This window comes from Sturnus vulgaris, chromosome 10 (assembly GCF_052056855.1).
Source record: "Sturnus vulgaris isolate bStuVul1 chromosome 10, bStuVul1.hap1, whole genome shotgun sequence".
Taxonomy (NCBI): domain Eukaryota; kingdom Metazoa; phylum Chordata; class Aves; order Passeriformes; family Sturnidae; genus Sturnus; species Sturnus vulgaris.
The window spans coordinates 20,774,368-20,794,891 of NC_142252.1; the positions used below are offsets into that span (position 1 = coordinate 20,774,368).

Consider the following 20,524-nt stretch of genomic DNA (forward strand, 5'->3'; position numbering starts at 1 on the left):
GCCCCGAAACAAATTAATTACGCCAAATGCTTCAACCGTCCTTCTAATTTTCCCTAATATTAATTCTTACTGGTACGGAAAAGAATTCTGTAGTAGGGACTCAGCATCCTGGAACCTGATTTAGCACAATGTTTCACTGCAAATGTAAACTCCCAACGTAAAAACAATGAGAGATATTTCTTCTATTTCTAGTATGTCCTATTATCTGCCAAATTGAGTTCTTAGATCTTCCAAATTTTTTTTATACAATAAGTATTTTTCAGTTCAGGCTTTTTAATGACTGACTCAGCAGCTGTAAAAGTTCATTGACTTTTTATTATTTGGAAAAAATAAAAATAGGAAAAAGTGTAAGAAAATGATAACAGGTGTTGTGTAAGTGGATACAGATTTGCTGATGAGGTACACTGAAATTAGGACAATTTTCCGGAGGAAAAGATTTCAGAATAACAACCTGGAAAACAAGGACGTCATTTCAATGTTGACACTTGTGACAAATCATGACACTATTACACAAGCCCTACAATTACTTTGTTTCACATTGACTAGTTTCAATAATAACTTACAGTCAAAATACACCCTTACCTGAGGTCCTTTTGTCACCTTTAAGTACCCACTTGGGCCATCATTTTGCAGTTCCAGGCCAACTTCCACTGACTTTTCCACTGCTTTCTCTTTTCACTGCACTCCTTTAAAAAGTCTTTTTCAGCCCTTTCAGTCCTTTTATTATTACTTGTTTCTGGAAAAGATATTGGTGATTGCACATTCATTTTAACTTAATGTCAAAATCTTAAAAGTCGGCATAAAATGTGCCTGCAAAGACAGGAGAACCATATTTATTTGGACACGGCATTAAGAGGGGATAAGATGCATCACTTCTTGGTTAAGAGGTTTAAAAAATAATATGTTATTCAATAATCAATACTCAAATGTTCAGTACATAAACAGAAGGTCCCTGTGCATTTGGGAGTGACCTGCATTAGCCAGTTTTTAAACATACTTGAAAACCCAAAATTACAAACTGATAATGCAATTTGGTTATTCTGGTGAACCTGGAGTCCTAGAACAGAACGTAGACACAATTTAGGTAGTAATCACTTAAAAAAATCTGACTAAGTTGTTGGGTTTCTTAAACCTCACTAAAGATTAGTACAGGACTGATGACAAAGTAATTACTATTCTTCATATGTCTGAGATTTAAACATCAAAATGTTTTTCTAATAAAAGGCTCTGAAATAGAAACACCCATTCTTCTATGTTCTGTAAAATGCAACATGCAGCTGCAACCTGGTTCCTTCCAGTTAAGCAGGCATCAGTAGCCCAGGCGTAGAACATCTTTTTCATTGTTAAATAGTTTCCTCAAGCAGTGCCACTCACAGGGAGAAAGTTTCAGGAGATTAAATCATTAAATAAATCCTGACAGGACGCCTCCGTGAGAGCAGGGATCTCTTACCTGTGGTGAAAAGACAAGGAGACCACATTGGAAAAGCTGATGGAACCCCAGGAATCCCAAGGAGACCTTGGTACCCCGTGTTGTCCAGGGAAGTTGGGGTCCAGCACCTCTTTCTTGGCTTCAGAGTATGAGCTTATATAGGTAAACTGCCTATGTAAGATGGCTTGGAAGCATCCTGAGGTTTCATTTATCTCTTTTATATTTTGTTAAACAAAGGGATCTTTCTCAAACCACAGTGGTTTATTGTTGGTTTGTTGGTTTGGTTTTTTTGGTTTTTTTTCAATCAACTGACTTCTTTTTGAGCACCTGGAAAACAACAAATTCCAAAGAGACATTGATTCAGTTTAGCCAGAGCAGCAGTTTTAAAAATGTGAGGAAGGGGAGAGATTAAACACCAGATGTTTGTGGGGGATCAGTGAGAGCATGAGAAACCTCAGAAAAATCACATCCAACCTTTTTTACCTCTACTTTGAGGAGATAAGTAGCTCAGAGAGGAATGGGGCTCAGTTTTGCCAGAGGTTTGGGAACAAGTTTTGTTGGAAGAGCTGGGTACCAATTATTACACTCAGGATGCCAGGTGTGGGTTTTAGAGGCAGGAGCTTGGGAAAGCAAAGGAACAGGGGTGTGCAAAGCAAGGGAGGCAGGGGAGCAGGGCACAAAGAGAAAGAGAAGGTGTGAGCACAAAATAATACAGAAAAGCACAACCTTGTATAAAAATCTGGAGACTTCAGGGACTTACCCTGTGCTGTTTTTCATGGCAAAGCTTGTTTCTTCCCCTCTGTAGTCTACCCAAATGGATTGTGAAAACTTCAGAAAATCCATCTGCTATTGTTATAAAAAAAGGTTCAAGAAGCTTGAGGGTCTGACTTCCTCACACATTCCAGAAACTTTCTTCTGCAACCTTTAGAATCACCGAGGTGGTACTTCAGTTCCAGGAAAGCTAGACTAAAAGTTGACCTTTTACTTCTTTGAAATATATTTTTCTTATATTACGTTTTCTTGTCAATTTTTAAAGGAAACTTGTGCTTTCCATGACTCTATTTATATTTCTATGTGACTTTTATTATTATGAATTCATTTTTAATTATTGTCATTGTTAAGTTCGGTGCTTGTTCTTTTTTTATCTGCACTGAATTCATAATGTACGTGAATCTGGCTATTTAAACAAATATTTTAATTTGCTGACGATAGAACTGTGACCAAGTAGTGACTTGTGTAAAGGCTGAACTTGTTAGTGTTTGGGATGAAAAAAATCTATTTAAAATTTTTTACTGTCTTAGGTACAAGAAATATTCCTGTGTTAAACCAAAATTTGTTATTGACTCATGGTAAAAAAAATGAAAACTCCAACAAACTCTCAGTCCAAAACAAAATTACAAAATAAACACACCTTAAACAAATAATCTTTCTGGAATAATTTTGTGATGTATTAAATGGGAAACAGTATGGTTTCTTTAGGTAAAATAAGAGTGTCCCTGGTTCCTGGAAACACCTTGAACCTGAGATACTCCTGAACTGACTTGAATTGATCCATGTTACAGCTTTCATCTCACCTCCTCAGCCTACCTGAAAATTGATATTCCTGTTCTCTGCTAGCAAAGAGCTGCCACTGCACACATCTGCTGCTGCTACAACCCCTAAATACGAAAATCAAGGCCAGGTCTGACAGGGCTTGTGGAAGGTGTCCTTGTCCATGGCAGGGAGTTTGGAATGAAATGGACTTTAAGGTCCCTTGCAACCCAAACCATTCTGGGATTCCATGAAACTGGTGGGGCTTTCTTATGGGTTATGCTTATGTGGATGCTGCCAGATCAGCCCCACAGAACCACTCAGCCTGAGGTGGGCAAAGGGTTTGGGTGTGGGTACAGGGGTCAGATGTGGTACAGGGTGTCAGCAGTGGGTACAGGGAGTCAGCAGTGGGTACGGGGTGCCAGCAGTGGGTACAGGGTGTCAGCACTGGGTATGGGGTGCCAGCAGTGGGTACGGGGTGTCAGGAGGCAGCACAGCAGATGTGGATGCCTTTGTTGGCCGATCGCGCGATGGAGGCGCTCCGTCATCCCGCGCCTCGTGTCTGCACAGCCCCTTTCCCCGGGAGCCCCCGCCCGGCCCGGGCAGCCTCGGGCCGCTGCGATGCTCCGGGCCAGCGGTCACCGAGCCTCCCTGGCCGCGGGGCGCGGCGGCTCCGCGGGGCGGGCGCGGCCGGGCGGGGCGGCGCCGGGCGGGCTGTGGGCTCGGCTCGGGCCGGGCACACGGCCGGCGGCCCGGGAGGAAGCGCCGGGACTTCCTCCGGGGGAGGCCGGCCCGGGGGCGGTGCGCGCCCCGCGGGGAGCGCGGCGAGGCGGCCGCACACGGCGCGGAGGAGGCGATGCGGGCCGCCTGGGTGCTGCTGCCGGCGCTGGCCGCCCTGTCCGCCTACTATGTGTACCTGCCGCTGCCCGGCGCCGTGTCCGACCCCTGGAAGCTGATGCTGCTGGATGCCACCTTCCGGGCGGTGCAGCAGACGGTAAGGCGGCCCCGGCAACCCGGCTCACGGGGGGCGGGCGGACAATCCCCGCGCCGGTACCGGGGGCGGTCGGAAGCGCGGTAACGGTGCCGGCCCCGGGGCATCCGTGCAGCGGGAGCGGCCCCCGCACAGCCCGCCCGGCTCGGCCCCACGGGGCTGCCTTGTGGCCGGAGCCGAGCGGGGAGTCCCCGTCACCCCGGCTCGGTGACATCGGCCGGAGCCGGGCCGGTCCCGCAGCACCGGGCGGTCCCGCACGCAGCAGGAGAAGCGGGTTCGTGTCGCTCTGTGACGCGCTGGCTCCGCGGTGGCAGCGGAGCGGGACAGCCCCGGGTGTCTCCCTGTCCGTCCGTCCGGCCAGCGCCGCTCGGCACCGCCCGCTGCCAGCGCTGCCCGCGGCTCCTGGCACAGCCTGACCGCATGGGGGTCGGTCTGGTGCGCGAATGCGGGCTCGTGGTCAGGAAAAAAGAATTAGTGGGTTTTAATCTGATCCGTTATGTATGCCTTAGGGAAAGAAGACGTAGGAAGCTCTTGCAAATATTAAACTTGATTGGGAGTCTTATTAATAGAGAAAACTGAATGCTTGCTTTTTGTCACAAAGCAGTTGTCACTTAATGATTTCTCCCTTATTTTCTGCCAGTGTTTTTATGCTGACATGAAAAAGAACAGAGATGGCAAAATTTCTGATAATGGATTTAGCTGTGAAGTTTGTTTTCTTCTAATATCTGATCATTCACATGTACTGATCAGTCATGGACAGGACTGATGTAAGGCACTATGTATGTGAAAACTGAAAGTTGTTTTGATTTTGATTTCAGTTTACTGAATTGTTTTGAAATATGCAAAAGCTTGTATTTTAGCAGATGATGCCTTCAAAAAATGGATTAAAGAGGACAGAGGGCTCAGAAATAGACTAGGTGGGAATGTACTTGCTACATTCTTAATGCAGTAGCAGTGGATAGTGGGAAGCATGAGGACAGCGAACCACACAATGTCCAAACTTGAATATTCTGAATATTCTGCCTGAAAAGCTTCTCTCGTTGTCACCTTTGGAGACAGAGACTGGGATTAAATGGATCGCTTATCTGGATCCCCTGGGACATCTTATGGTCCAGTTGTATGGCTGAACCAAGGCATGGCTCTAGGATGAAATGATAACACCTGTTTGCTGTACAGATAAAACCTGGTCACTTGTATATCCTCTTGTGTGATAGGAAAATTATGCAATACAATAGCTTAAATTTTGCAGTAAAGTCTGCGGCTTGACATTCACTTGCTCCATGTTTTTAACTCAAATGACTGAACTACAGGTGCTCAGCTTGCTCAAATTCATTAGGGACAGAAGGGCCATGCTGCCTGCAAAACACAGTGTCAATGTTTGTCCAGGAACACCTGAATCAAGGCCAGAACCTCTGGCTGAAGGAGACCAAACTTTAGAAAATGGTGTGACTATGACTATATATATTTATATTGCTGCTGTCTCAGCTATATATTCAGTTTATGTGATGTGTTGGGCATAGATGCATTCTGGTGCCTCTAGTCTGAGGACTATCTTTTTGAGATATTCCACAGGTCATAATCCCAGGAGGAGCTGGCAGGACAAAGCCTGGTGGGTGCCATCTGGAGCAGGCTGGTGGTAGGGCTGAGGTGCCCACATCTGCCCTACTCTCTGGGGCAAGGAAGACTTTGTTAGGGGATAGTGGTAATTTCTTAGTTGTTTACATCTCTGGCCTTAGAAATAAAAACTTCAGTAGTGAGAAAAACTACAAAGCAAGTAACAGTTTCTGTAACATCACTTGCAAACCAAAGGGACGAGTAAATTTTACGTAGAAGCATGAAGGAGGTGAGTTGTTAGAGATGCCCGAGTCACACAACAGGTGAGCCTTGGGGCATTGGTTTCTGGAGAGAAAAGAGAACGTGCTTCCCAAGTGTTCAGAAATCTTTATAACACTGGGGCAGCACAGTCGGGAATAAATGACTGTCATTAGGAAGGAACTCTTGTGAACCTAAGGTAGGATTGTAAAAGTTAGGCAGCTTTTGTTTGTGTTTGTATATAATAAAGTGTACGTCCTTTTCTAGAGCTCAGCTTCCTCTTTCTTTGTCTATCAGCTGTTTCAAGGCCAAATGGTTTAACATTTCTCTCAGTGTGACTGTTGAACTTTCACCCACTTCTGAATGTATTTCAGCTTGCTGTTTATTACTTTGCTTTATAGGTCTGATAGCTGACAGAAACACCTTTCTAATTTTAAAATCGCTGAAATGTACCTTTTCCCCACAAACTTCACGTGCTTCAAATAAATTAATTGTCTCTTGCTTATTTTGAAATGGATTTCTCAAGACTCTGATGACTAAATGTGACCATTTCTTGTTAGGAATAATGTGTTTGTTTGCTCAGTGCATTAATAATCACTGTGAATAAAACACATAGGGCTGTCACTGGCTTACATTTGCATGTAGAGGTTTGTCCCAGTCAGCTATAAATTTCTTTACAAGCTTGGGTCTGAGTCAGTGTCCTGGCCCAATGTGAGACTCCAACAAACGGTGAAGTATAATCAGGTGATTTTAAAAGTGCGCAATGCTTGTAGGGCAGTTTCTTTAAGTATGTTTCAAAATGTACTACAAAAGGGAACTGATACTGCTAACCTAGTCTTAAACTGAGTGGAACAGAGGTAGGAAGAGCTGGAGTGCTTATCTGAGGCCACAGCAATTCCAGTGAAGGAGCTGAAAACTGAGATGACTTTTCAGAGCCTTGTTCTTGTGTCCTCTCTAATGCCTTGTGCTGCTCTGGAAAGAAAACAGAGAAACTGAGACTTTAATGATATTAATGAATTGATGTGAAAAGGCTTACCTAAGAAAGGGTAAATTGTCCGTCACCTGTCTTAAAATGGGGCATGGTAACATTTTTACATAAAATTGAGATATAACACAATTTGAGATTAGGAATTTTAAAACTTCATATACATATATATATATATGTTTATGTATCTACAGGTACATCAGAACTCAGCTTCACTGAAATTTGGGAAGCCACATAAAGTTAATTATGGGATTGAGCCATAGATTTAACCACAGTCATTTTTTCAGTTGATGTCTATTTCAACGTGTCTGGAGCAACACTTCGTAATTCTGCTGTAACAGCAGTATTAATAACAGGCGTTTTTCACTTCTTCCTCTAACCACTCTCCCTTAGAGGAGGAAAGAGCAGCACATGTTTATTCAAGTCCTTTGAAATAAGTTATTTCTGAACACCACTGTAAAGACACTTTCTATTCTGGTGCATGGCAAGGAAAGAGGGATTTTTTTGGAACTGGGACAGCTGGTAGCAAAGGTTTGGAAGGATAAACGGGTTGGCATGGAGGCCATCAGATAGATGTATATGGAAGAAGGCAGGGAGCTGTACAGGGCAGGAAACTTCTCATCAGCCAAGTGTTTCCATTATTCTTCTTCTCTACTCACTTTTGGAAAATATTTCAGAGTGTGTGATTTCTGGACAGATGTAAGTCATAGTTGTAGGCAGTGAAGTAAGTTGTTGATGGTTTTGGATGCAAGAACAGTCTTAGAATTGATTTACAGTAAAACAGGTTTTTAGTTATGGCAGGTAGGTCTCACAGCACTGGCACCTGAGCAGAAACTGAACCACACTGTAAGTTCTATTTGCAGGAACATGCATGTTGCTGTAAAAGTAGATCATCATGGTTGAACAGGTACATGCACAAAACCTTACGTTAAAACGTAATCTAGATTTTGCTTCTAGTTAATAAACTGAAAAACAGTCTTCCTAGTTTCTTTTTAGTTCTAAAGGAAATTCATAAAACTAAAAGCACTTGTCTTTGAAAAATGTCTTTATCTAATAGTATTAAAGAGACATGTTCTTTGTTGGGCAACAGGACACTTTCATTGAGAAATCTTTTTGTAAAATCACCCTCAAACAGGGAAAATTGCCCAAAATGCACACAAAACAATATGTTCCACACACAGCTAAATGTGGAAATGATCCTGTTTATTTTTCACTAATCTGTTACTGACTACAGACATTGTCTTGGCATTTTGGCCTCTTATCTTTATAGAAATCTCCTTTTCAAAGCAATGCCAGAACTGACTATAGTGTCTGTGTCTTTTAATGTAGCAAGGTGAGTTTTAGGCAGTTCACCTGCCTGAAGTTCCAGCATCATTACTCGGTTGAGTCATGAGTGAGATTTGGCTCGGTCCCCAGTAGTGCTGGATGTAAAAAGAGCCTGAGCTGTTTTCCCAGTTCCTGATCCCCCCCAAAGCCAGAAAGGTCAGTGCAGGACCTTGGCTGTGTCTGGCTGGAGGGCACTGGAGGGAGCAGCTGCTGGCTCTGGAGGGTGTTGCCTTGGCGCGCTGCAAGCTCGACCTGTCGCAATAATTCTGACCTGTCGCAATAATTCCGTGGCTAAAGGGCAGAGCCAGGCTTAGCCAAGGAAGTCGTCTGAGGACAGAGAGTCCCCATGTGCTCAGTAGTATTAGAGGTTACTGGACATTAGCAACAAAAACTTTTGGGTTACTTTTTTGCAATACAGAGTATGGAATTCAAGTCCTTGAGGGATGTGAGTTTCTTCATTAAATTATCAGCTGAGGAGACAATAGAAGAATCCATATAATTTAGGGACAAGTGTTGGTGGTTAAAGGTGAATAGTAGTGCCTCACTGGTGCAGTACTTTGTTCATTCTGCCCTGACTCCTTTCTTCATTTACTGAAAAATTTCTCCTACATCAATTAAATCTTTCAGTATCTGGCACCACGTATCAAAGAATTTACCAGAAGGAAAGTGTCAGTCTTGAACAGTTCAGTTCCGAGGGAGTGCCTGCATAGCCCTTACCTTAAAATCTCAGACATGGGAATGACCTGGTGAAAGAGAAGGAGATTTTGCTGTAGTGGGAAAACTTGCAGCTGTGACCAGAGAGAGCGATGTGCTCACTGTGGCACAGTTGCCCACAGGCTTTTCATCTTTATACTATCTCCACTTTCTTTCCTGTAGTCTCTTTACTTCCCCCTTTTCCTTATACTTTCTCTTCCTTTCTGCTAGCTTTTAGTATTACAGCACTGTCTGCTCTCCCTTTTCAACAGAGAACATCACTGTTCACCTCTTCTCTTCTCTTCTCTTCTCTTCTCTTCTCTTCTCTTCTCTTCTCTTCTCTTCTCTTTTCCACATACACCCAAACACACAATCCCCAAATATATTTAAGTGTCATATTTGATAACCTGCAGCAGCCCTGCAGGTTATACCTGGAAGGGTGGTAAAAATCACAGCTACCAGCAAAGATCAAACCCATTGTTGCTCACGTGAGATGAGGAGTTCCAGTTTTATACTGGATTTAAGGCAATCCAGCTGCTGCCACAAGGGCTGGTCCCATCCTTTCTTTCTCCTGCCTTGGGGAAGCAGTAAGGGGGTGACATGGCTGAATTTTAGTGTTTCTCTGGCTCTAGTGGGTTTGTATTGAGCTGGTGCAGCATGGTCGTGCTCTGAGGCTTCCAGTGGCACCACAAGAAAGGTGCCAGGGAAGAACAGGCATCAGGATGGGCAGGGCTGTTCTTTGAGTGGCAAAGCACTCCTAGAGAAGAGTTGGCCAACCACATCTTCTGCCAGGAGTATTAGTACAGACTGCTAAGATATGATAGATATTTTTTTAATATTTAGAGAGAGGAAAAGAAGAAATTTACTTGTGAAAACTTTGGACAAGACCGGCTCTTTGCCAGCAAAAAGTGCAATCCTGATGCCTTGCAAATAACAAGCCTGATTAGGCAGATTGACTAACAGAGAATCTAGCTGATAAATGCTTGGCAAAAAACCTGCCCACATCTGATAAATAATTAGGAGTGTTGCATTTGTGCCCTGATGTAGAAAGCATCTCTTCCTGGTTTATGGATTCTTGGAAAGAGTGGTCTATTTTAGGAGAAATAGGCATGAAAGAGCATGGGCTGCAGATTGCCAGAGTGCTCCGTGGTCTGAAGAGCAGGGCAAAACACTTCTTGGTAAACACCACTAACTAGCCTTGGAAACAAAACATCCCTGATTCCAGGGAACATGTGGTAATCTTGTCTACAAAGAATGCAAACTAAAGTGGGAGAAAACAAAGACTAGATGTCTATTGCAGCACAGTCAGGCTAAATGAAATCTATTTTCTTTAGCAGTATTTCTAAAACTGCTTCCCAGTGATTACCTCCCCTGGGAACCTCCATAGGGCAGAGAGGATCAGACCTTTATGTGGTTACATCAGTGGCAGCCCACCAATTCATGTACCAAATTATTAATACATGTATTGCTCTTCAGATTTCAAACTAGTCCTAGGGTTTCCTGTGGGAATTTTAAGTAATGGTGGGAAAAAAACATGGGCTGAAACTTGGAGATACAAACAGCCTTGTGAATTCAGCATTTCTTCCTGCTGGGTGGATATTTTGTACTTCTTCTCCCAGAGGAAAGACTTGAAGTATGAAGAAATTATATCCCATCCAAAAAGCAGCAAACATTCAAAATTTGAATTCCTACCAAACCATCTCAGCAGGGTGATGATACCACAAGTTAAAACAAGAAAAGAAAGCAATTTTTAGAAATTCTTGTTTTGGAAGTGGATTCCTCTCCCAGGTCATGTAACAGCCCATTGTATTTGGTGTAAATTTTGGGGTTTTTTTTTAATATCAAACTTGTCCTTTTTTTCCACAGTAGTCTGCAGTGAAAGCTCTGCAGAGCCGTTTCTGTACAGAACCTGGATGAAAGCAAATATTTCAATTTTTTTTTAAATTCAAACTAATTAGGACAGAGGAAAAAAATTACATGTAAGAGATTGTGGCTGTAAGAGCTTTGGAAGAAAGGCTGCTGAGTGCTTCAAAGCTTGCTTTTATTCTGGAGGGGGGTGTGTGCAGATTTTGTACAGATTAAACTGGCAACTACCTGTTCTTCATCAGGTGAATGTGGTTAGACCAGTGCCTGGGTGACCCTGCTGGCTCTGTGTCAGCATCTTGAATTCTTTGTAGCAGGCTGCACTGCACTAGTGGGACTGGCAGAATTCACACTGCAAAGTGGGCATATGTAGAAAAGTCCTATACAACAGGACACCTCTTGTTCCGAGTATCTGGTACCTGGACATAAAATAAAAGGTCCCAGCTGACAGTTTTCCTAGTGGTAGTGTTCCTACAGGTGCATGTTAAGTGTATCTGTTATTTTTACCTCCCAACTCCAGTTGTACAAAAGGCTTCACTGGTTATCCAGTCTCTGAGCTTAAAAGGGAAAGACCTCCACTACTTTTTCTTTTAAAAGGTCAGTCTGGACACTGTCGTCCTTTGGCTGCCCTTTTGCCACCCCTGGTGCACTGTCCAGGGCATGGGAACAGGTATGCACTACAAATAGTGAGCAGGTCATGTGTGGGGAGCAGGTCATGACCATTTCAAGTGGAGGAGTGCCTTGAATCCCTGTAGTGTGTGCTAAGAGAAACAGGTTTCTAATCGAGTCAGGGCAAAATGTTAAAAATAGACATGAAAATAAAAGTCCTGAATAGCTAAAGGTGATAAAATCTCTGTCTCCATAAGGAGACAGAAGGATCAGATCATTTTTCAGTTTCATAGTGCTTTAATCACATAAAAAGGTGACACACTCGAGTCTCTGGGGTTGGAATAAAGTGTCATTAACCTACGGTTGTTCTTGACTAGTGTTTCAGATCCTTCCCAATTCAGCAGGTAAACACAGGACAAGCCAAAAAGCACCATTATATTCCTTTAAGACTATCCCTGTTTCCAAATTTCTTTGCAGTCCTTGGGAACTTTTCTTAATTTGGAAGTAGAAAGACTTAGGCTTTGCAGTGGAACAAGAGAAATAATCTGCATTTTTGATACTTTTCCACCAAAAAACATCGCCTGTGTAGTATTGCCCTCTGCTGGCACCACTGTGAGGAGCTTCATAGGTCCCCTAGTGGAACATGCGGTTTGTCCCCTTCCAAGCATTTTTTAGAGGATCCGAGTGTTTGTTCATGGTTGTGATCCACAAAGTGCTCATGGTTTAATTTTATTTTTCCACAGGAAACCTTTTATGGGCACCATTTTGTTTTAATACAGCTTTAAAAATATTAGAGGTTTTTGATAAAATTTCATTTTCCAGTGAATATTGTAGGAATCATGTAGAACGTGTCCTTTGAAGGCAGTTGTATTATACATCAATGTGGTGGCATATGATAAGCTCTAAAGTAACAGAAATTTCTTTTCTTCTTCTTCTTTTCCTGCCTCTAGTGTCACCTGATTCACTATCTGAGACTCAGCCATCACTTGATAGTTCTGAATTATTTGATTTGCACCTTTGACAAGCTGAAGTCTGTCTCCTCTGAAGACATTAAGATCACGGATGCAGTTTTTGATGGTGTGGAAGTGCGAGTGTTTGAACCTCCTGCGAAGGGAGATGAAAGCCTCAAGCGCAGCGTTGTTTACATCCACGGAGGGGGCTGGGCCTTGGCTAGTGCAAGTAGGTGTCTGCCAGTAATTAAATAGGATTTCAGTCTGCTTTTCTCCTAGCAGGAAAAGCCAAAAGCTCCTTTACCTGCCAGGAGTGGCAGTTTTGCTAAGGTGTACCTGAATTCCGCAGTGATTGTCTCCACTCTGCTGGATCAAGTCTAATGAGAGAGGGAGAGAAATACCATGAACACACAGCAGAAATGCATATCCTATCTGCATGTGAGCTGTAAAAGGAGCAAAAGGTTAATCTTGTTACATCCAGAGAGGAAAATATAGCTTTTTGATTAAATTTTTGTGATGCCTGGGTGGGCTGCTTAGGCCAGTCCCCCACTTTCTGACCTAATGTGCAAAATCAGTCCTTGGTGATCTGGTTCCAGTGGCTGTGTATAAGGATATTATGTGGGTTTGCCCCATTTTCAGAGAGTAATTAGCAGAAGACTGAGCTGATCTACACTGCATGCAAGAGCCTTGCTAATGTTTGTTCTTAAAAAACACCTACCTGGGAATACACACTGATGAGCACAGACAGGAGGAATGTGAGGGAGACAATTCGAGGTTGGCATCTCTGCGGGTTGCTCCTTAAGGATTACCACCACCACTAGCATAATTACCTTGAAATTTAATGATGTTTACTCCATTAACATGGAAACCACAAACATGATCAGAGGAAGTGAGGTACAGCTATGGGCAGCGATAAGGTAACCACTGATTCCATCCACATTGTGCAGGAGGAAAACAGCCTTGGGAGAGAAAGGGCTTGTGGTTCCTATGGCTGCTCTGAGATCCAGATCTGAGAAGAGCCTTCTCTCTTTTCCTTCCACATTGTTCCTATGACATTCTGAAGTCCATACAGCCCTTACGCATTCTGCAGCTTCCTCTACAGAAAAAGAATATCAGTGGATTTTTACAAAATGATACGAAACACGGACTATATTGATTGCATTTGGACTCTGGATGTTCAAGTCATTTAGACCATGATTTGAGTGAGATTTATATGGCTTTCACATGCCTTTGGAAATTCCAGTCTCTTTGTCCTGTAGCAGTTAAACATTTTACTCCTCTTCCTACAGAGGAATTGTGCTTTGAGATGGGTTTTCTTTGACCTGCCTAAAGGATATTTGTTAACCTCCTGCCTGCATAATTTCTTCTGTAATAGTTGGCATATGACTCTTGTGCAAAAGTTTATATTAAATTGCTGTACTTTGTCAGGATGATTATAGCTTAGCTTTGCCAGATGTATCCCTGAGTCCAAGATGCAGAAGTTAATGACACAATTGCTACACCTAAATACTAACTTCTAAGACTGGATACTTTAAAAAACATTTAGTGTCCTAGTATGTTTTATACTACTGGGAACTAACAATTGAGTAACTGGAAAGGAACAAAATTAAAGACAGTCAGTCCTCTGATAAATAGGATAGCTGTGATTAATCCTCCCTTAAATGAGTAGCTCAACTGACATTAATAGGGCAACTCATTTGAGTCAAAGCAATGCATGCTATAATAAAATGAAGCACAGTCATTGCCTCATACACCAGTAACTCTCTCTGAATGTTAATTCCCCCAAACCACTGGGTACCTTAGATTTTAGCCAGCTGAGAAAATTGTGATAGGTGGGTGAAATGACGTGTCTGAAGTCCCCAAGAAGCAGAGGAGGAAGGAGGCATTAGACTGCAGGATTCTGAAGGCATGAATTACATTTCTTCTGCTGTGGTATGGATTTGGCAGTTGATCAGTTGCAGGCTGATCTATATCTGTGTGATGGCTGTATGTCTTCTGAGAAGGCTTAGGAACAGCTTTGTTACCATTCACTCACATGTCCCTAACACCATGTCCTTCCCTTCCAGGAACAAGCCTTTACAACAATCTCTGCAGAATCATGGCTGAATCTCTGAATGCTGTTGTTGTCTCTATTGAGTGAGTAATCTAAAACTGATCAAGTCGTTTTAAGGTATTAGAAATACGTAATGTAGTTTTTTTAGCTTCTCCTTCACTAGTGGCCCCTCTATAAGGCTTTAACTTGGACAGTAATTTTCTATATCAGTCTGATACCTTTATCCCTTTAAAATTACAACAAATTGGAACGGTATCAGAAATTCATTTGGGTTTCTAATTACTTTAGAATACACTGTGGGGTCTGGCAGTTTCCTGCTGCTCTCACAGTCTCCCACTGTTCCTCTTTTAAGCCTTGTGCTTCCCTCAAGAGCAGGAGACTGCCAGACAACAGAGAAGCAGGGCTGCCTTTTTAACATGTTGAACAATTCAAAGGCAAACAAACCTCTTGATTAGCTAAATACATTACCTAGACAACTCCAACTTGATTGGTACTGTTCTCATCTTTATTGTCAACTTCAGTATTTTCTTTTGCAAACCCAACCACTTGATAAAATTACTCAATTTTCCCACCTGCAGTTCATTACATAACAAGCTTTGGGATTTAATTGCAACTTAATTATATGGAGTTATGTTACTCATATAATGCTTATTATAGTATACTTTAAAGGGTTGAGGGGTTGGGTTTATGTTTTTTTTACAATTTTGGTTTTTTGTTATTAGAAACAAGGAAAACTACAAAAGCAGCTGTTGGTTGTTCCAGACAAGCAGCAATCACAATATTGAAAAGTTCCTTATTATTCCTTTTCTGATTTGTGCTAGTGTCATTGTGCCTATTGCTCTGAGTTACTATTGCCTCTTCTCCTTAATCATTATGTCCTTCAATCGAGGTGTTCAATTAGTCAAGTCTAATTAGAGTCCTCGTTGGTCTAATTGTACATCTCACTTTCACAATCTATGCACAGTTTACTGTTATGCAGTTTTGCAAGGAGCTCCCAAAGGACACTCTCAGAGTCCTGTATATACAAGATACAGATTGCTTTCTGACAGCAGGTCACAACTGGAGTTTGAAAGTTTTAATCTTAAGTTTAAATTTTCTTCTGCATATGAAACTTCTTTAGCTTACAGTCTAAAGATGTTTTGAGTCAGAGAACCGAATTTTGGTTCACTAGGCTCTACTGAGAAAGCATAAAATCTGTAGTTTGAAAAGCTTAAAACTTTGCTTGTACCATAAGGCCCAGTAACAACTCTTGGATGTCAGATTATTCAGTAAATACAAACAGATTTCTCCTGCACTGTTATCTAGAAGCTGAGAAAGCCTCGTGTCTGGGGTTCAGCTGCTGGCTCTTCCTGGCAGACTGTTTGCTCTCTCTGTGCCTTCATCCTCCACCTGCCCAGTGGGTGCATTTCTGCTCCTCTCCTTGATAAAGGAAAGGAATTGCTGTATCTGTTGCATTGGATAAAATTGGCATTATTTAATTTCTTGGCTATTGTTATTTCATGGCACAGAGGGATAAAACTGCCATCAGTAAAAATAAAACTGCCATCAGTAAACATCTGGGAAGCAGAAGTGCTTAGGTGTTTGCTTCAGCCAAATAGGAGTGTGTTGGGTGTGTATGATTTACTCACCCTTGTACTTGTTAAGGTGGGAATTTGGATCAAAACCAGGCGGAGTTAATGACTCTCTTGGCCAAGGGTGTTTGAAACTATTGATTTTTACAATGCCTGATGAAATCCTCCATTGGGAAATCCTAGGAAAGTGCTGCACAATTTTATACTATCTTGGTATTATTCATGTCTAGTAGGTTCATTTTAATTTTTCCAAATTAGAGCTTTAATTATAAGATTAAGTCTTACATAGGTATTAAACACCTCCTACTTTTCCTGTATTATTTATCCTAATGAAACACTTATTCCAGTAAGGATTATCTGGTATCACCTATAAATCCTAAAGGAGAGGTACAATAAAGCAGAGGTAAGAATTGTTTCTCATCCCTTTTCTTTTGCAGATACAGGCTGGTGCCCAAGGTGTGCTTCCCCGAGCAGTACCACGATGCTCTTCGTGCAACAAAGCATTTCCTGCAGCCTGATGTCTTAGCTGAGTATTCAGTGGACCCCAGTCGAATTGCAATCTCTGGGGACAGTGCAGGAGGGAATTTGGCAGCTGCTGTGTGCCAGCAGGTAACGCCCACTGAGTGTTCTGCATTGCACTACAGCAGTCCAGCCCAGAGAGGGGCTGGCAGGTTCTTTGTGCTGCACCATCACAAAGTGATGTAGCACCCCTAAAAACAGAATGGTAGAAAGCCAGAATCCACTAATTTTTCTTGTGTAAAGTGACTCAGTCACTATGTGAATCACATAGGTGATTCACACAACACATGTGATGTGTTGTTACAGTTACAGGTTGTTATGGACCAGAGTTTAAGAGCAAGTAGCTAAATGAATTTTTTTAACCTATTTTGCTGGTGAACTCCTTATTTTTCCAAGTAGGCATAATTTCTTAATATGGTTGCCTATTTTTACATAATTGTCTGGAAATATGCTTTTCTTTCTTTCAAATACAAATGAAGGACAAAATATATGGTAAATTGAGCTTAATTCTTCTGTTAAATTGTCCTCTTGTAGCGTTTTGCAATTTTAAGAAAATTTCTTTTGTGTATCTGCAGTTTAAATGTAATCTGAATTTGATCTGCTAAAGAGTTTAAAGGAAACCCAAGGCAAGTACTATTTTTCACGGTTGAATGAAATACTGTTATTACTATCTTATTTCTATTTCCATAACCATTAGTGATAAGAAAGCAGATACCATGTCCAGGCAACTAATTAGCATGACAACCTTGCAATATTGAATTAGGGTGGAAAAATTAATAAGAGACAATTACAATAAAAGCTTCAATATTGAGGACTGTTAAACATGATAGTACCATGTTTTGGGAAGAGCATTCCTAATTCGATTTCCTGATGCATAATTCTTTTTAAACAAGATGAGCCATGATAGGGCACTGGGTGCCTTGTGTAGAAGGTGAAACATGCTGACTCTTACAGTAAGACAGTCAGGGGGCACCAGATGTGTTAATTGATAGACTCAAATTAAATGCAGGTTGAGTCAGAGACAGGTAGGTACTTCTGCACCAGGTGAGTGTTTGCTAGAAATTGTGGATGGCAGCAATCTGCATTGGCTGAAAAAAAATCAACAAGATCAATTCATGGAAGAAAAATCCATTGAAAAGGCCAGAGCAGCTCCTTTGATTCAGGCAATCCTTCTGTTGCCACTTGTTTAACTGGGCACTGTGTTAGAGAAATGCCACTTCACACATTTTTTTGTTCTTACTCCCTTCAATAAACTTATGTCACTGGTTTCTGTTGGGAAGGGGATGCTGGGGATGCTGCCTGAAAGGCCACCCAGAAAAAGATCAGGCTGCTGATACTTCAGACAAAGCAGCCACATTACATGTGTAAGAGCAGAATTCACTTTGAAACTGCCAAATGAACGTTCTCTTTCCTAAAGCTCCACATTGATATATGTTTATCTTCTTTATAACCTTCATTCTGTGCCGTGTTTTCCCGCACAGCTTAGCAAAGACGAGGATTTGACTGTCAGACCCAAACTGCAGGCCTTGATCTACCCGGTCCTCCAGGCCTTTGACTTCAACACACCCTCCTACCAGCAGAACATGAACATGCCCGTGCTCCCTCGCTACGTCATGGTCAACTACTGGATCGACTACATCAACGGCAACTACGAGCTGGCTCACGAGCTGCTGGTCAACAACCACACCGCCCTCAACGTGGGCCGCGCGCTCTCCTTCCGCGCGCGCCTCAACTGGACGGCGCTGCTGCCTCCCTCCTTCCGGAAGAGCTACAAGCCCGTGGTGCAGAGCACGGGCACGGCGGCCATCGTGGAGCGGCTGCCGGCGCTGCTGGACGTGCGGGCGGTGCCGCTGCTGGCGGACGACGCCACGCTGGCGCGGCAGCCGCGCACCTACGTGCTGACCTGCGAGAACGACGTGCTGCGCGACGACGGCGCCATGTACGCCACGCGCCTGGAGCGCGCCGGCGTGCCCGTCACCCTCGACCACTTCCACGACTGCTTCCACGGCTGCATGATCTTCACCGTGTGGCCCACGGATTTCTCGGCCGGCGTGCAGACCAGGAACAGCTACATCAAGTGGTTGGATGAGAATCTCTGAAGGGAGGGGCCCTGCTTGGGAGCACGGTGGGTGCGTGGCTCCGGTTCTGTTGTGGCGGAAGAGCGATCAATCAAAAAGTGCACTTTTCTGAATTCTGACTTCACCGTTGGCTGCAGCTGCTGAGGGTACAGACCACTGACTGCAGCATTTTCTAGCTCCATTGGCCTTGTCCAGTAAAGCATTTTTCTTTCAAACCAATCTTTTATCCACTTTCTCCCAGGTGACTATTGGCAAACATAAACACGTGTTGAACGGGGAGATCAGGATTCCTGCAGGATTCTTACCCAGCTGTGACCTTCAAGCTTTGACTCTTAATTAGGTACAAAGGCCGTGGCTTTCAAGTGATGTGAGATAAATCCTAACACATACATCTACTTCTGAATATATAAAAATATGAGCTAGTTTATAGCAGTGTTGAGCATCTGATGTCACAGTGAGAGCACTCACCTTGGGCAGCAGGGTGATGCATTTGAATGACAAGCACGGATTTAGGTGTTGGCTTTTTGCCATAGACAAACGACTGATTTAAATTTTTAAAAATATTTTTCACAAAAGCTCTTCTAGACAGTTAAAGTGATGCTAAATGAGTCTCTTAGCCAAACCTGTAATTCAGCTTTGGAATTTGGTCTTTACTGCCTTTTAATAAATATATTTTTAAAAGGTACAGGACTAAATATATTTTCAATAAAAAGTATGATAGCATACACACAAATAGGTAAGATAAAATACTATGTGTAGCAGCAGAATCCAGGTTTCCTGTGTGAGTGACCTTCAAAGCTGACTACTTACTTGGCTAAAGAAAGTGACTTATTTGTTTTTAAAGCCTCAGTTGTACAACCTCCTTACAGAAAATACTGACCTTACTACAAATAGTCTGCTGTGTGGTTTGCACTAATGTTTGTAATTAATAGTAGATATTTTTGTTCATTGACTTTTATTTTGTGTTTGTAGTTTTTATTGTATTTCCTGCTTCGTGAAAGGAGGAAAGCCAAGCAAAGAGAAGTGGACTCCAATCTATACAGAAGATTTAATTCTGAGCTTTGCAGCTGAGCTTTGTCTTGTAGCCTGCTCTAGGTAAGGTGATCTCGCTACTGGGCAGCAAATCTGTGCAGTTGGAGCCAGTCTAAAGTTCAGACAGGCAGGACAGGGGAGTGAAACCACTTTGTGACTGTCTGTTGTCCAGGCCACTCACAGCTTGCAGAAATGAAGGTGGTGCCAAAAGTAGGCACAGAGGAGAGAGAGATCAAGTTCTTCCTCAGCTTTAGCACAGACTTCCTGTGGGTCCCCAGAAGAACAGTGTCATCTCCTTACACCCCACTTCTGCAAGGGAGGGAGTGATTTCGTGCCTCACAAAGGAGCTGTGAAGCTGAACTTTAAGGCATGGGTGGAGCACATGGATGTGAGCATGACTGCAGGCACTCAGCACCTCCCATGGCTTTTGACTTTCCATCCTTCTGGGCTCGGGTCCTGCTGAGCAGTTTGCTCCCCTCTGTCCTAGATCCTTTCAGGAACCCTAAGGTGAGGCTTCTTAGCCCCTGGAGATCATAACAAAGGCAATTTCATTAAAGCATTCCTTACAGCAGGATTATGAAAAGTTGTTTAAAAATCCCCATCAGGTACTGGTAGATCAAACTGCCTACTGACATTTAAAATATATACAGTGCAGTCCCCTTTCACTTGGATTTAAATTAAATAGGAGAATGGCTTTGCTGAATCATTGCTTCCTGGAAACACCAGGTTGTTAACGTGGTTGTGTGTATTAAGAAAAACCATTAATGAGACAAGGCCTGGATGTCAGCTCAGTCATGCAGGCCAAAACTCATTCCCAGCATAGTTCACACAGAGATCACAAGGCAAAGCCTTTTCAACAGTGGCCCAGATTCTCCTTCCATTTAGCATTTACAAAGACTTGCTGGAATTAGAGCAACCAAGTGACAATCTGAATCAGAGTAAATTTTGATCAAGAAACCCAATTAACACTGCAGAGGAATTCAAACTCTTTATCTGGATTTAAACCCTTTCCTCCTTTTCCCCATAAACACAGCTTTGTAGATTGTATGCTCTAAACAGACAGCAACCAAAGTTATGTCCATT

At 42.7% G+C, this 20,524-nt stretch overlaps 1 protein-coding gene and 1 long non-coding RNA gene across 2 annotated transcripts; one reads left to right on the forward strand and one right to left on the reverse strand.

The window, feature by feature from the left end:
* Window positions 1-300: 300 nt before the first annotated feature.
* Window positions 301-3,525, reverse strand: LOC148222702 (uncharacterized). The gene is made up of 4 exons (XR_015805617.1): window positions 2,190-3,525; window positions 1,451-1,756; window positions 583-736; window positions 301-451 (listed from the first exon to the last, which is right to left on the reverse strand). It is a non-coding gene; the product is annotated as an uncharacterized LOC148222702 (long non-coding RNA).
* Window positions 3,526-3,780: 255 nt separating this feature from the next.
* NCEH1 (neutral cholesterol ester hydrolase 1) lies at window positions 3,781-19,367 on the forward strand. Its single transcript, XM_014887090.2, has 5 exons — window positions 3,781-3,953; window positions 12,189-12,417; window positions 14,255-14,324; window positions 16,250-16,421; window positions 17,813-19,367. Exons 1-5 carry the CDS (start codon window positions 3,816-3,818, stop codon window positions 18,428-18,430), a joined length of 1,227 nt encoding a protein of 408 aa, XP_014742576.1. The 5' UTR covers window positions 3,781-3,815; the 3' UTR covers window positions 18,431-19,367.
* The last annotated feature ends 1,157 nt before the right edge of the window (window positions 19,368-20,524 follow it).

Excerpts from the sequence above, each read along its gene's own strand:
- NCEH1 (XM_014887090.2), top strand. The coding sequence starts at position 3,816 with ATGCGGGCCGCCTGGGTGCTGCTGCCGGCGCTGGCCGCCCTGTCCGCC. Across the intron at positions 3,954-12,188 it reads TCCGGGCGGTGCAGCAGACG|TGTCACCTGATTCACTATCT; the intron begins GTAAGGCGGCCC and ends TCCTGCCTCTAG. Across the intron at positions 12,418-14,254 it reads CTGGGCCTTGGCTAGTGCAA|GAACAAGCCTTTACAACAAT; the intron begins GTAGGTGTCTGC and ends CTTCCCTTCCAG.